The sequence below is a fragment of the Temnothorax americanus genome, unplaced genomic scaffold (genome assembly GCF_048541705.1).
Source record: "Temnothorax americanus isolate GAGA-0224 unplaced genomic scaffold, ASM4854170v1 Scaffold4, whole genome shotgun sequence".
In the NCBI taxonomy this organism is placed as follows: domain Eukaryota; kingdom Metazoa; phylum Arthropoda; class Insecta; order Hymenoptera; family Formicidae; genus Temnothorax; species Temnothorax americanus.
This window is the reverse complement of record NW_027509547.1, coordinates 2686334-2702282: the sequence shown is the minus strand read 5'-3', so window position 1 is coordinate 2702282 and position 15949 is coordinate 2686334. Positions and strand designations below refer to the sequence as shown.

At 40.9% G+C, this 15949-nt stretch overlaps 1 protein-coding gene across 3 annotated transcripts in view; it reads right to left on the bottom strand.

The window, feature by feature from the left end:
- Positions 1-130: 130 nt before the first annotated feature.
- The window catches only part of Phtm (cytochrome P450 enzyme phantom), a 39132-nt gene continuing 23313 nt past the window's right edge, over positions 131-15949 (bottom strand). For all 3 annotated transcript variants that reach the window (XM_077415195.1, XM_077415196.1, XM_077415197.1), the window contains 7 exons: positions 14608-14979; positions 2890-3038; positions 2264-2466; positions 1191-1476; positions 906-1058; positions 485-659; positions 131-401 (listed from right to left, as the gene is read on the bottom strand). In XM_077415195.1, the coding sequence (XP_077271321.1) occupies positions 223-401; positions 485-659; positions 906-1058; positions 1191-1476; positions 2264-2466; positions 2890-3038; positions 14608-14929 (1467 nt within the window). In that variant the 5' untranslated portion in view covers positions 14930-14979 and the 3' untranslated portion in view covers positions 131-222. The remainder of the gene's footprint in view (positions 402-484; positions 660-905; positions 1059-1190; positions 1477-2263; positions 2467-2889; positions 3039-14607; positions 14980-15949) is intronic.

Below are 15949 nucleotides of genomic sequence, written 5' to 3'. Positions count from 1 at the left end.
AACAGTTGAAGTGTAACGATTAATATTTGGAGTAAGAGCTAATAAAGGATAAGTATTACTATCAATTTTATTTTTATTTAATATAAACGCGTACTTTTTTTTATCCGCATACAGAAAAAAATAAAGCACGTATAGACATATAATATCTTTATGAAATTCATATGTATTTTATTTTATATAATGTCACACATATAAGAAACATTGTTACAAGTGTATATAAGCTTATTCCCGCGATGTAAAAACTAAGCGATGCGCTTTCGGAATCAGGGTAATTCCACACTCGCCCTCCAGATCGACACGCATACCGGATGGCACGGAGATGACAAATGAATGAAGAAATCTTGCGGCGAACAGAAATAATATCATCTTGGCCAGTTCGTCACCGACGCACATACGTTTACCTATCGTATTATATGAAACAACAATGTACGTTTAATATCGTGCGAAACCGTTTCCGATCTTACCGTCTCCCACGTAAACCTACCTGCTTGATACGGTAAAAAGGCTTTCGGCTTGACGAGGCTTCCATCCTCAGCAATAAATCTCTCCGGTTTAAACGAGAGCGGGTCGTGCCAGTACGAAGGATCGGTATGGATAGCCCATTGCAACGGAACAACCATAGTGCCTTTCGGTACATCGTAATCGCCTATTTGTGTGTCCTGAATGCAAATCATCTTGAGAGTTCATCTCAATTTTTATTTCGCGCGGCGCGCACAGAAATATGTAAGATTAACCATTCGATCGTTTGTTGCTGACGTTAATATATCGTCCGCGAAGATATTAAATAATTATTAATGTAAGTCATAATTAGGCGCGTTCGACGACTTCATGGAATAAAACGGTACGAAGAAGCACCGCGCTGCCCGTTGATTCTTTCCATTCTACTTGTCACCTGCCACAATTACCTCTATTGTTCCGTGAGGGATGCCGACCGGCACCACGCTCCGCAATCTTTGCGTCTCTGCGATTGCCGCCTCCAGTCGAATTAAAAGCAGTCTGTCCTCCAAACTGGGTAGCTTTTGTCCCAACAGCTCGCTCATTTCGTCCTGAATTATTTTCTGCACAGAGAGACAAGGACGCATAGGGTTCGAAGAGATTGCACGGCGGGCCGATAACTTTCCATTGAGAGGAACGTTCGCATAAAATAATATCTCTTACGAAAAAGCATAAATTCAAGGATACAGGCGTACTTGCTCGTCCGGATGTGCTGCCATGAAGAGCAGGAACCAACGGAAAGTTGTCAAAGTTGTATCAGTGCCTGCGCCATAAAGATCGGCTAGCAGGTGATAAAATTGCGGTTGCGTGAAATATCCATTGTCCTCACTGGTACTCATTGCCTCGTCGAAAGCCGCGAGGAAGCTATCCATTTTCTCGCGTCGAGCACGATGCTCGTCGATAATTTTTTGATATTCCTGATGCGTTTTTAACTTGCCACCGATAAGTGACTCCATTACTTTGCCATATCGTGGCAAAAATCTAAATAATTAAAAAAATATTCAACAAAAGAATTTAGCACTCAAATTATGTCGGTTGAAATTAATTTTTTTAACTCTTAAACGCAATGTACGTTCGCTGTTATTAACAAAGTATGATCGGTTAATATCTTTAAATATATGCTTTATTTATATATGTATAGAAATATATTGTTCGCACATATAATATACGCCATCTAAAAAAACAAAATGAATATATTATATAAAAGAAGATAAAAATTTAAAATAATGTGTCAGCGATTACAATATCCGTTTATTGACGGTGTAATTACGTTATCTTACATCCGCTTTACCATCGTTAGAATAAGCTAATTTGATTTTATAATTATAACCTTTTGTTGAAAACGTTTTATCGACCTTCCTATAAACCTTCCAGTTTAACTTATGCAAACTCAACGTGATGATTTTGCATGAATAAAAATGTCCTTCGCGCTATTTTTTTAAAACAAAGATTTCTACTTGCTCTTTGCTATACAGTTCAATTTATCATGTCACTTACGTACGCGCACAAAAAGGCAGTTGCCTACCTTTCCATGTTTATCGCACAAAAGCCACCGCCTTCAATGAAAAACACGGCATTTTTTGCATGGTATAAACACTGAATAAATCATTGTCGCATCGTCAACGTGTTAATGGCTGTGCGGATCAATTTAATCAGTTTTTTCTTCACAATAATGGTTTACTTTTCGTTAGGAGGGTGAAAATCATGTGCTATAGGTATAAATCGGCGAGGATTTTCAAAGGATCTCTGTCAAGGGATATTGTCGTACCTAAGAAACGGCAAAAAATTAAGTGGCCCTGCTACTCCGATATGCTTAACTCCTTCCTCTTGCAGGTGTCGCAGCCATTTCCACATCTGGTCGTTCTCATTGTAAACTTTACCAAACACGAGATCGTTCATCATGTTACCCACACAATGATGGAGCGTCTCGAGGGGATCAATACCGTCTTCCATAGTGAGCTCTTTTAGTTTCTAAGATATCAGTGAGGAAGGCATTTCGTCATTATTATTAATCTGCTTCCCTCTTCTCCTTATGCCTTTAGTTAACGTGAAAGGATTTTGAAAAATACGCCCGCAATACTTCAAATTCGTGTTCTTATATTATGTTCCTAACGTAACGGATTGTCGCGAGCAAAAATTTTTCTTTCGATATCATATGCGCCTGTTTTTACATTAAGACAGTTAAGCGAAAACGATGGCATCGAAATGTCACGCAGAAATTAATAGCTTCATTAAACGCGATGATATTTCCAGATAAATAAATGTTAACTTTTGAGCATGAGTTGAATATTCCTTCTGGAATGAAATGTTCGGTCATCGACATACTCGTTTAAGGGCAGATTTTTGTTAGTGACACGACGGCCTTGTGTTAAATACTCTGGACGCTTAATTTACCGACGTGCACTCGTTCACGGCTACGAGAATCCTTTGTTCCATTTTGTCCCTTTTGGTACCAGGTAGTTTCGTCATGCCAAAATTCTTCAGACATCCGGCTACAAATCTTCTTTGATCTCTCCAGAGATCACCCTCCGCGCAAATGAGACCTGCGGAGTGCATAAAGAAACGTCGATAAAGGTCGATTCTCACTATCGGTAAGGCACAGTCCGGTCACGAGCCGATCCAAAATCGTTGTCACTAAATTCAATGCTTTTTCGAGTTTGCGTTCACACTGCCGGTCACGCTTGACCGTGTGTGAATGCAAACTCGAAAGAGCATTCAATTTGCAGTGTCAATGCAGACTCGATATTAATGGCAATGATTTTTGATTGATCGTGACCGGACCGTGACTGGACTGTGACTTAACCGATATGACAGTGAGAATATCGACCTTGAGTCTCGTTCGAATTTCCTCTTTCCTCTCTTTTTTTTTCTTCCCTCGCGCGAAGGCGATCCTCGTCGCACCTTAATCACGCGGTCATAAATAAGCCGCCACCCGAACGTGCCTCCGTCGCGTTCCCTCTTTCAGCGTGGAGGCGAGCCGCGCTTCGTGGTGGGAGGGTGTAAAAAATAGCGAGAGGATTACTGTGTGTCATTCCGTAAGTAGGCGCAGCCACTGAACTCGCCGAAGGATAATCCTCGAATGAATAAACAATAATCTCTCACCGCACCCACTCACCCCACTCACCGTCCCTTCCTTCAGCGCGCGCGTGTTCGCCGCATAAACCAGACACGGCGGTCGTTGATTAATAGCGATCGCGATTGCTGATTAGGCTGCAGATGACGGCGATAGTGACAAAGTGTTCATCGCCGCCGACGTTATCCGCTCGATTCCTTTTGTTTTCCGACTATTACCGTCGATTCCCTTTAATCGACATTTTCTACTAGTCTCCTCTTTTTTCGTGCTCATTTACTGCATATTATATTTATCTTGTATTTATTTTTTCCAATAGAAAACATAAAAAAGATGATAATGACAATTGAGCATAAGTACAAGTACATATAGAATCTCACAGATGGAATCAATTTAAATTCACTCTTATATGCGCGCAGCAATCGCGCTTAATTAGCTAAAAAGGAACAGTAATTATATGATTTTTATACGATGCTGGATCAGCTGGATAATTAAAGGATTATTAAGATCGAGAGACAAGACTTCGCGCCGAAGAGTTTATGCATCTTCGCGACGACGGTGAAGGTGTGTCGCTTATGTACATCTGCTACGTCGACTTTGCAGCCAGATCACACGCGAGTGTCGCCGGCGCGAGAATGATCTCGGAATCTTGATCATCGGTCAATGAGATTATCGAGGTTTACGGTCGATGTGCCGCGGGAATACAGATCGAGATCTGCGGCGTGCAATTTGTCATCGTGGTATCTCGGATTGTCTACTCTCTCTTTCTTTACGTTACGCGCGAATCCCTTATCAGTTATATAAGAGAAAAAAAAGACGCGCGCGAACAGAAGTACACGTATATATCGCAAGCATATATATAGCAAGACGTCACGATTTTTAATCGGCTGTTGGCCGGGAATGGGGCCCACCTTGATTTTTGGCCGCGCATGTTTCCGCGGAACGAAAGCGAACTCGCATCGGGAGAGACGAGTATTTCTACGAATTTAGAATTCGTCATTTTGCACGCTCGAGAGCGACGAGCGCCGAGAGAAGAAATAATGAAAGTCCGCGCTATAGGGTATAAACAGGTCACCGCGCGATGCGTGTTTGCGATACTATTTATCATTCGCAGCTTGTTCTAAGAGGCAGCAGCGCTGTCGATAGGTCAGTGTCGTATTTAAATGACGCCAAGAAAACTTTCCGGGATCGCAGGTGCGCCACGTGTGCATTAATCTTTCTGCTTGATCGATCTTAAATTATCTTCGAAGTTCGCACGAAGAAATAAAATTCGCAACGTATAACTGAACTTTCGATTATAAGATAAATTTTATATTTCTTCGCACAGTATCTCTTATAAGAGAAAAATAATTAATTCAAGGCAATTAATTTCAAGATTTATTTTGAAGTTTTGAGGCACACAAAAATTAAAAATATCTATCCTACATCTAATTGCAAATGACTGACTATATTGTGTTTTCTTTATTTTTAGCAATTGACTATAATTCTAATATATATTGCAATATAGTATAAATTTCACAAGAAAATTGAAAAAGTATTAAAAAGAGAAGGGTGAAAGAGAATTGCGTAGCTTTGAAAGAATAATTTCTAAAAGTAAAAGATTACGTGTACACACAGCTCTAAACTTTGTAGTTCGCACGTTTGTTTTTCATCCTCGCAATGCATCTGCGGGTGGCAGACGCGAAGCGGGGAAAGGGGCAGACCACGGACAATGAGCTCTCCTTGCCGGTCGATTCTTACGCAACTAAACACCCCGCCGCGGTGATTTCAGGGGATGACATCACTCGGGCACGGCGATCTCCGACGAATTCGCGAACCGCCAGAAATAAACCGGACGAGAGACGGATAATGCATATACACGTTCGAACGTTTCAGGGCCGGTCATTCCACCTCGACCGGCAAAAAACTCGACGAGTGCAGCAGCGCGGGATGGAGGCGACGCGCGATAGTCGTCCTGTCCAAATACAGTCGACCGATCGATCGTGCGTTTTATGGCGCGCCATTAAAATGCCACGACAGCTTTGTCGGCCGGTTGAAAAGTGTGACTATTCGGTAATGATCCTTCGACGAGTGTCCACGACCGAATTATGCAGGAGATTCCTAAGGCTGGCTGCGCGACGAGAAGCCATAAGGAAAATATAAGATCTGTTGTATTAAATAAATATATATATATATATAGGTATGTATAAAATTAAATAAATATATTTTGGGGTTTTTTTTTGTTAAAGCGTGTATCTCGCGACCGCCGCGCCAGCTTTTTTGCCCGCAATAATTCATTGTCCTTATCGCGCGGATAATTGCGAACAATTTTCCGATTGCAAGATTCGACGGATGAGTCAGAATAATCGTCGAAGGTATAATAGCTGGTAGTCGAGGAATATTTAAACAGCAAATGGTTTAAGAACTGCTCTTTAAAAATCGGAACTATTTTTCTAATTACCTGTTATTATTCAAAGAGCTTCGAACTGTTACCATTACTCAAAACTGTAAATTAATTCATTTTTTAGATATTGCTGGACAATCTTGTTGTTGAAACAATTTCGAAGTTTAAGAATTTGTTCCTCGGATCAACGTTGCTACTTTGCTAATTAATCTACCCTCTCATTAGTATACATGTATAAGAGAAAAAGATCAAGAAATTGATCGCTAATTTTTTTAAACGCATTTATCAGGTTTTAAACGATCGCAAGCAATTAAATGCTGCTCATTTCCACTTAGCTCATGTTTTTCTTCAAAACTTTCGACTCCTAAGTTAAGTCATTGTGACAAATGATACGTATTAAACATATTACCTTATTATTTGTCGAATAATTACTTGTTTGTTGATTCGCACATTAATCGATCACCAGTACATATATGGAATTCAGGGAAAAAATTACGAGGCTGGTCATAATATTTGTATTTTATGCGTCCATTTCTACCAATGTAGATTAACTTTAATTTCGGTTTAAAACTTACTTTTTATCTTTTTCTAGCTCTAAGGATTAAAAAAAGATAAAAAAGTAAGTTAAACCGAGATAATATATATATATATATATATATATATATATATATATATAAAGTTAATCTACATTGGTAAAAATGGACATTTAGTTTTTATGGAGAGTGACAGGAAACCATTAAATATCATATTTTTTCTGATACTATGGAAATCGTCGCAACAATTTTCTTTTACGAGGTGTACACTGTATGCGCAGTATGTATGTACATCTCGACTAATTGCGTCAACTCGTGAAAGCTAGGGGGGACTCTAGATGATTACCGACGACCTTCGGGTACGCGGGTCGTGACAGGTCGACGATGTGAACGCCAGTCGTCCATACAACGCTCTGTCGCTCTTAACGGGAGAGGCCGTCGGCCCGTCCTTGCGGAGCTAACTGTAATTCCCCGCGGATGCAGAGCAGAACTGTCGACGACCGGGAGAACTTCCTTCAAGGAGACCGATAAAAGTGAGAGTCCTTCGCATCGGCGCGAGCCGCGGCCGGTCCCGGGTTCGCACGGACGTGCCTAACCTACCCAATTGCGAATAAACCGCTCGTTACGAAAACGGGAAAAAGATTGATGGATCCCGAACGGCAGCCAGCGATCGAACTCGCTTCGATACGTGATCGTTAGTTGAAGGCGCATGTAAGCGCGGGAGACGGCAATTTATTATAATTACGAGTACACAGTCGTTAACTGATATATAGGTAACGTTTTCTGTAACAATTGGGCAAGCACTCTAATTTATAATAATTTACTTTTATACAAATAAGTTCGTGCTATAAACAAGATTTCAAAACTGGAAGTCGTTCGGACAGAATTGCAATTTATGTTACGGGTAGCTTTACGACGCAACGATGAAAGCTGTACAAAAGTAGTAGATGCTCAATAATCATGTAGAATGAAAAAAGGGAGACACAAGAATAGTGCGTGGGGAGCAGCGGGAGCAGGATCGCCGCGAAGGAAAAAAATATGAAATTCCACCCACACCCAGTCCGGCGTTCGAAAGAGGAAAACAAGCCGTCCGCGGGAAAATCGCGGACGTCTTACGTCAGTGTTACACGCGCTTGTAACAAGTCAGGCGCGGGAATAGTCTCTTGGAAGCTCGGTTGTGTGTGTGTGTGTGTGTAATGTTTATTTTGCACGCGCGCCTGCACCGTTGAGTCAGTGCTGTGGTATGCCAAGTCCGATTGGAAACTGCGACGTTTCTATAACGATTTAGATCATCGGCGTTACGCGAACGTTCGCTTCTGCTCGTTACCTTCTTCGAACCCGTGTAAGAAAAAGCTTACGTGGAGTGCAACTGAATTAAAAGTCTGTCAACTAACCATCCTGCATGTATCGATTCAATTTAATTGAGAATTGAGGAAGGGAGAAGTCTGACATGATTGATATATACTTTTCGTTAAATGGTGAAACAGTTCACATCCTATATATATTCATCTTATAATATTATATATTTAATTCTATAATATAGGATTAAAGGCTAATTGCGCTTAAAATAGGATTATCATGGATCTAAGAGGCTTAATGCAACTTTGAGAGGCTGCAATTCTGATTCAGATTAATATTTTCGGACTTTTTATTTTTTTTATTTTCATTTTTAAGCTCTCTCTGTCTTTCTGACATTTATGAATACGCCTTAATAAGTTTTAATACCGAAAAGTTTTATTTTGTCAAATTATGAAATTAAAACTAAACGTCGGAAATTATTTTGGCTTCTGAGAAACTCATTTGTTATTTTTATTATTATTTTTATTCCAGCCATAATGTAATTTTACACAGCAGTAATATACTGATTTGCGGATTTCGAATATTCGATAATATTGGGAGAGACAGTCAAGTCAATGAAAAATATGTCTAGGTGCGTTTTTTCAATAAGAATCTCCCTCCGTGATCGTTGAAGAAAAAAAAGGACGACGACGTCTAGTCCTCGTCGAAGGATCCTACCAAGCGAATCGCGATGTCATAAAAGTGAATCGTGACAGAGCGATCATTTTTTTTCTTTATCGGCCGAAATTAGCCGTCGACGTGTTGCCGTTCGTGTGGCAGCGGCAGCGGCACCAAGGACGTCGAGAATTTCAGGTTTCGTCGACCCGCTTAAAGGCCAACGCCGTCGCATCGTTCAGACACTTTTGACGATCGCCGCGATGCAGGTCGATGCACCGCGGTAACGAGAGTGGCGGCGACGATCTATCATTTTCCAAGATCAAGTCTCTCTCCCCCTTCTTCTCCCCTCTTTCCGCTGTCCATCGGCGCGCCTTGCCCTCGCTGTACAAGGTGTAATGTGACAGTCTGGGATCCCTTTTCGACACTTGTTATCGGGACTAACGGCGTGCGAATCGTCATATCGCATTTACATTAACACATTCGTTTTAATTATTGCCGATATTTATTAATTTTATATATTTTTTTTGTAAGAATAAAATTTATTTAAGATAGCGTACTTTTTTTTTATTTCGCGACTGTACTCCAATAAATTATTGTTTAGCTAGAAAATTGCGATATATCGCATTGCGTCTCAGGATTTATGATCTATATTGACCTGTCACGGCTGTCATAAAATGAAATTGTTTTCAACAAAGAATATTTTGCATGTAACGTGTAGTTTTGCGAGTGATATTCCAGGATTTAATCTAAATGCGAGAAACAGTCGATTATTTCCCGGTATTCCCGGTAGACGTGTCACGAGGATTAACATTTTCACTTTCGGTTTGTTTCCTAGAAACCTATTAATGCCTTTGGCCGCCGGCGTTTTAGTTTCCGTTACCTCCTGCTCGTACCTGATCACCGACCTACGGTATTTTCGATCCTTTTTAATCCTTCCTAATCTTGCCTGTTCAAATACTCATTATAATAGGTTTTGCTAAAATAACTTCCTAGAACGAGTCTATTCCTAGAAATGCCACTATTGTATAGAATAATTTACAAGCCTCAGGTTGTGTATATTCCGATTGTTTTTCGTACTGGTTTTAATGAAAGGATCGCGCATATATTTTTAAATGCTCAAATCGCTGAAATTCACAAATTCAGTAACAGCGTCAGCATAAAAAAATTTATAAATCAATATAGAATAGTACGGTTGTCTACAAGATTCTGTAAATCTGTACATTATAACTACATATCTATATTTTTTCGAATGCTAGTTTAAAAAACGGTAAAAGAAGAATTTAGATATATATATAATTGTTAAAATATAATGATTAAATTAAATAATGGCGCGATTGCTGAAATCCAATCAGCAGGATCGATTACAAACAAATAAGACAAGAAATAAGATAAAAATATAAAAACCGTCAAACGTAATGCTACAATTTATAATTCACACCTTAATTTTTGTCATCTGTCCTTTTTTTCTAATTCACAATTGATAGAATTCTATGAAACGCGAGTTGGTTGGTCGATTCGGCAATGCGACACGTGACGCGCGATACGAGTAGAGACTTGCGTAATATGTTTATTACGGACGGCGCGTTATCGCCATCTCGGCGCGCTCTATAATAAATTAACGTTATTACGCACGGGTTTATCCGAGCGTGGTGGGGCAACCAGTTTGTCGACCGCATAAGAAATGTGAGCGCGCCCATAAAGAGGCGCGTGTAAACGCACTGTCGAATAATTACTGGTTGCGCCGTCAGAAGGCACGCGTCGGTATTCTTCCCCGTGTCCATCTGTCAGGCATCTCCATTGTCGATTTATGTATGGCATTTCTCTCATAAATTTTTATTGAGCCACTCAAGTATAGGGTATACACCCTAAATTTACCGCGAGGCGAAGAATGAGATGCATAAATAATTGAAAAATATGAATAATTTCCAAGATACACGCACATTGTATTTTATCGAGAGAAACTGAAGTAATAATTTATGTACGATGCGCATAAATTTAAATAAAAAAAGACTGAGGTATATAATTTCGAGAATTATATCGATAGTTAATGTTAAAAAATGCAAATAGAATAAAAATTATTCCTTAATATATTGCAAGTAGCTTTTACACAAGAAACTTTATCGAGATTTAGATTCGGTATTGAATATTAGCTAGTCAAGTGTCAAATATAGTGAATGTATTGCTCTAAAAATGAAATTTTACGACATTATTATATAGTGCCCAGTTTTGAATGCAATTTTGCATTCTGATTCTGATATTTCAAATAACTATGTATTATTTTATAAATTACTGACAATGAGTTTATTTTCACAAACATCTTGTGACTACAATAAATGTAATTTCTTTCTTCTTGTTTTACAGACTATTTGATTATCAATTAAAATAAAATTTAAATATTGGGATATAAGTGAAAAGCTATTGCATTCGTCGGAAAACGCGATAGAGACAATGCATTTTTATCGATAGTTCGATTCAGAGACATCAACGCGTGGTGATGCGCACTTTCGTACACCTAAGTAGTAATGATCCGCAATATGTCTGGTCGCTCGTCTGATTAATCCCGGCCCTGACTACTTGGAATAAGCGTTAGACACTTCAGAGAGCCTCCCTTTCCTGCCGAGCCGAATGCTCGCGGTCGATCTAACTTTAGCGAAAGTTCACGTATCACAAAATATACCTATGGACAGTACCTGTTGTCGGAGGCGTGGCTCTCCCCACCGGGCGTTATTCCCGATGAAGAGAAAGAAAGGAAATCCACGGCGGGAGGATCTTTCCTGGATGCCCTGGTGGGGCACGAGAAGCGAAGGAAGGCTTTTCGAACCTTCGCAGGAGCCTTTTGTGAAAGGTAGCAGAAGCATCTCAATGTCGCGAGGGTGCACGTGCGAAGGATGTAGCTGTACTGAATGTAACTGTGCGTCGCACGAATTCGTCGCATACGTCTAAACTGAGATAGCTTTCTTGCAATCGCTTTAGTTTTTAATTTTTAATTATTTTATCTTCAACATATATATAGCTCTTTCTGCAATTTTTCCGTAGCTTATTTCGCACTTCAAATTATTTCAAAAAACATGCAAGGCAAGTGTAATCCGTTATTCGGATGATGAATTGATACGACGAAAATTAGAATAAATTAACATTTTTTATGACTCATAAAAATATGCATGGAATCTGTAAACGTTGCGATAGAGCAACTCCTTGATGCAAAAGTGACAATACAATTTTCATCAATAAGAGATATACGATATTTAAAAGGATATTTTCTTATTAAGCCTAATTTGCTTCTCTATGCATAAAATTAATTTCACATTACTATTCGTTCTATATGCAGAACCGCATCCAAAGATACTCCCAATCTCTGCTTACTCACTTTGTCGTTTATCAATTTATTGTCCCGATTATGAAATGAATTTTTCACAAAGTCCTTAAACTGTTAAGCCTAAATTTACTTAACAGCTATAAATGTTGCATGTAAAATTCAAGAAAAGCAGGTTCTATTAAATCGTCGCCTACTGCGGAAATAAAACTTCCAATAAGTAACTGAATTCACATTTTTAAATTCGAATCCGCGAATGGCTAATCGTCCCGAGGTCGATATCGCGGTCAACTCGTGATGCACGCGAGTATTTATCGGCGCGCCGCTAGATCGGCGCGCATGTAAAAGATCGGCGGCGATAGCGGCGAAGGAAATGAATGGAGAAATCACGGGGCCGTTGACTTGGAGGCATGGCGCCTCGTAAACATCGCCGAAGGCTCACGTACACGCGCGTGTATATGCACCGGGCATCGAGAGGAAAAAAAAGAAAGAAAGAAAGAATGAAGAGGAAAGAAGGCTTGGGAGGGACAAGGAGGCATAGGGAGCGGGGAAGGAGAGAAAGAAGCGCGCCGAAGACGGCGGATTGCGAACGGGAGAATGGGAGCTTTCGAAACGAGGTGTAAAGGTACCACCGGGTCCCGTGGTATACTTTGCCGTGAAATTATCGTCCCGCTCAACTCGGCACGGCACGGCACAGCACCGCCCGGCTCCGCTCACCTCGGATCGCTGCCGCCGCCGCCGTTGCCGACGACGGAATTTGTGGCCTTGCCGGCGAATTTTCAGTCGGCGCCGCGGCGGGCGAAACTTACGGCCGTTCGAGTAACCCTGTTTTCGTCTGGAAACAAAGGCCGCGCCGCACAAATCAAGGGACAGCCTCCGCGGCGAACGGTAATTTAATCCCGACTTCCGATATTCCCGATGTACATACATCGGCGGAACGCGCCAAGCTCGGGCGTTTTGATTTCTGCATGAGATTAGAGGAACGAAGAAGCCCGGCGAGAGGCGGGAGACGTTCCCGCGATACTCTGTTATCTATCATGTATTATGTCCGCGACAGTCCGTATATCTCGAGTAACGGGGCGACTCGGAGACTCGTGTGCGGAGGACCCGCTATCAAATGTCGCGCCGCGATCGGTAACGCTCGATCGTAAATCGAAAATCGTAACGGCACTTGGATCTAGAGTCCTCGTTATCGCGAGAACGGGACCATTCGGAGACTAGGCTGACCAGCTCTATTCTATTCTCCTTGATGGTTCATACCTTGGCGAAACACGCGATTTTCTCTATCTTGACAATGATGTGCGACATCGCAATGAATTCCGACAAAAATTGCGCGAATGCGTTTGTACATATTGCGCAATTAATTATTATAATCGCATGCTAGGCGATATTGAAGTAATGATTCACACGTTCTTTCTGCAATGTTTCAATATTCGACATTTTTTAGGTACTTTATCATTACCCAAAACCAAAATGATTTTAATATAATAGTCGGTGTATCTTCGGATTAAAGCAACAAATTAAAATACGAAGTTCTTCGCGCATTTATATTTATTTCCAGCCTCGGTAGGTATCAAAAGATCCGCGACCGTGTGAGAAGTAAAAATTCGATGAAGTAAAATCGAAACATAGATTCCAGAACGAGAATCGCGCGTTACTTTCGAGCGACTTCACTTGGGAATGTCCCAAGTGCTGTTAGAATGGCGTTGGCGAGCAAATACGATGCGTTGCCGAAAGAAATTTATTTTCTCGTTTACACTCCGAGCCGAGGGTATTGACGAAATGACTTTCACTGTGCGCGCACACGTCGGGTTATATGTATGACGCGAAAGAAATGCTTGTAGGTCGAAGGTTTTAACGATCGGCAGAGACAACGAAACCGCGACGGACGCGACCCGGAAGCTCTAAATCCTGCGAGGGCCGACTTGCTGAGTCGACCTCGTTCCCTTTTCCCGAGACGGTCGAGATGTTTTAGCTTCTTTTTTTTGTGAATCCTAAAACACCACCGAACGACAGATATGTTGTTCAACTGTTAGTTAGTAGGTTAGTCGGTCCATAGCGAATCTTCGTTCGTTAGAGGAACCGTTACGTCCTACAACGACAGTAGTGCCCTTTCATTATGACCGCCTCGCTCCATTGTTACCTGCTGACGAGTCATGCTCACATGAATACAATGCGACGCTGTACGCGCTGGGAGAGCTTATATCTTCAAAAATTATTTAAATTGTAGGTCGAACGCAATTGGCAAAACTTTTTATAAGAACATTTTAATGGCCTTTATAAGCATTTATGTACACTGTTAAATTCGTATAGTGTCAAATTATACAATTTAAGTCATTTTTAATCATTCCTAATATAAGTAGGTCGCAATCCGACTCACATGTCGTTAACTTAACTAAAACAATGGAGCTAAAGTAATATCTACTGTTTTGTGTTTATAAGTGTGTGTAAAATAAGAAATTTCGACACACGTAGTGGTAATTATAAATAAAATGTTGTTTAACTAAAGGTATTGGTTTAAATTTCAACATTAAATATTTTATAACGTAAAGTCCACGATTCTTCTACTTATTCGAAATAAGCAGGATAATTGAAACAAATTGAGTAAGATTTACTATATTTTATCCATTACATCGATTTATAAAATGCTATACTCCCTAGGCTTTTTAGATTTGTGGTAAAAAATTTTAACCCGTTGCCTGCAAATGTTAGACCTTCCCTTTTACATTTTTATTTCAATCAGCTGTTTGACTTTCAATTTTATATAGTTTGTCCTGCGATCTTTATAAATTTATTACACTTTTCTTTTATTTCTGTGGCAAATTTATTCTTATAATAAGAAAAGTATTTCACTCACCGTATCCCTGCATCATTCCGTGCGTCAAGTACAACGGAGCCCGGCCGGCAAACGCATCCTTGGCAAAGGTCTGCCTTACCAGCTGTGGATCCGATAATAATACTGTGTACACAGAGCCCATTCGTAGCCCACAAATCGGGCCATACTTCCTCGCCAGTTCCGTCAGCGACACATGGGGACGTACGGGATCTATCCATGGTAGATAACCGAACAACGGAACGCCCGGTGGTCCCGGTGGAAGTCGAAGTGACTTGCGATTTTTACAAAAGAAGACGTAGATAAGAAGCACGAGCGATACGCCCAGAATAATAAGGGCTATCATTGTGATCCCGTTTCAGCGGAAGCAGAAATGCTGCAACGATGCTGCGTCGCCTGCAAATGAAAGATGATGCTTTCGAGCGCGACACGAAATGTGTATTTTTAATTTTTAGCAGAAAAAGAATTACAACGTTATCTCGTTGCGAGATAATTTTTACGCAGATGCAGCCGTGCGTAAAACGACGGCATGGACCCCGTTTTCGTAATGAATAATGACTTAATCGAGTCGTTTGGATCGTCACCGCGTTTCCGTGAACGATCCTCTCGCGCGAGATACGCGCGCGAGTCACGCGGATGTTAGTAAATTACGCGAATGTGCCTCCCGACGATCCTTCGCGGTGATCGTGAACGTTCGTAATCGAGGGAACGCGATTTCAGCTTCCAGGAATGGCACAACGGCAGAAGCGAGTGATATAAACACAACCTTTCTCTGCGCCTACGGCGAGCGCACGCACTCGTGTAAAGTTATCTCATTAGCGAGGCACGTGCACGTATACACAATCGCCGAGGGGATAAGGAACGATTCCGTGCTGCGACTACGCGATATAGGCCGACACGTGGTCAAACACGTGCCGATGAGCCGGCGATGAATCGAGGAAGCTTACTTTCGATGGCGCGCCCGCGTAGGCGAGATTTTTATAGCCGTCAACCATCGGTTCGGTTCGCAAATGCTTAGCGGTTACGGCATTTCGTATATTTTTTTTCCAATCCACTACGTATAAAGTTGGCCCTTTCACGTCTAATGGAAATTAAATGTTTCCAGTTTCCCGGATAAAATAGTAGAGATTCTCCGACAACCATGGGAACGCTGCGCGCTTTTAAAAAATTTTTAAAGTGTATTTACAGGTCTGAAACTTTGATCCCCTTCGAAGTACTCCACAAGTGGGAGAAGCGCTTGGATTGTTGTATTGAGTCACATAAAGAGTAGCTTAGCAATCGAACGTATTGGATCTTACTTTTAGAACCTATAAATTCAAATGGGCAGTGAACGTCCAATGTGATTACTTTGCATTGAAGAAGAAAT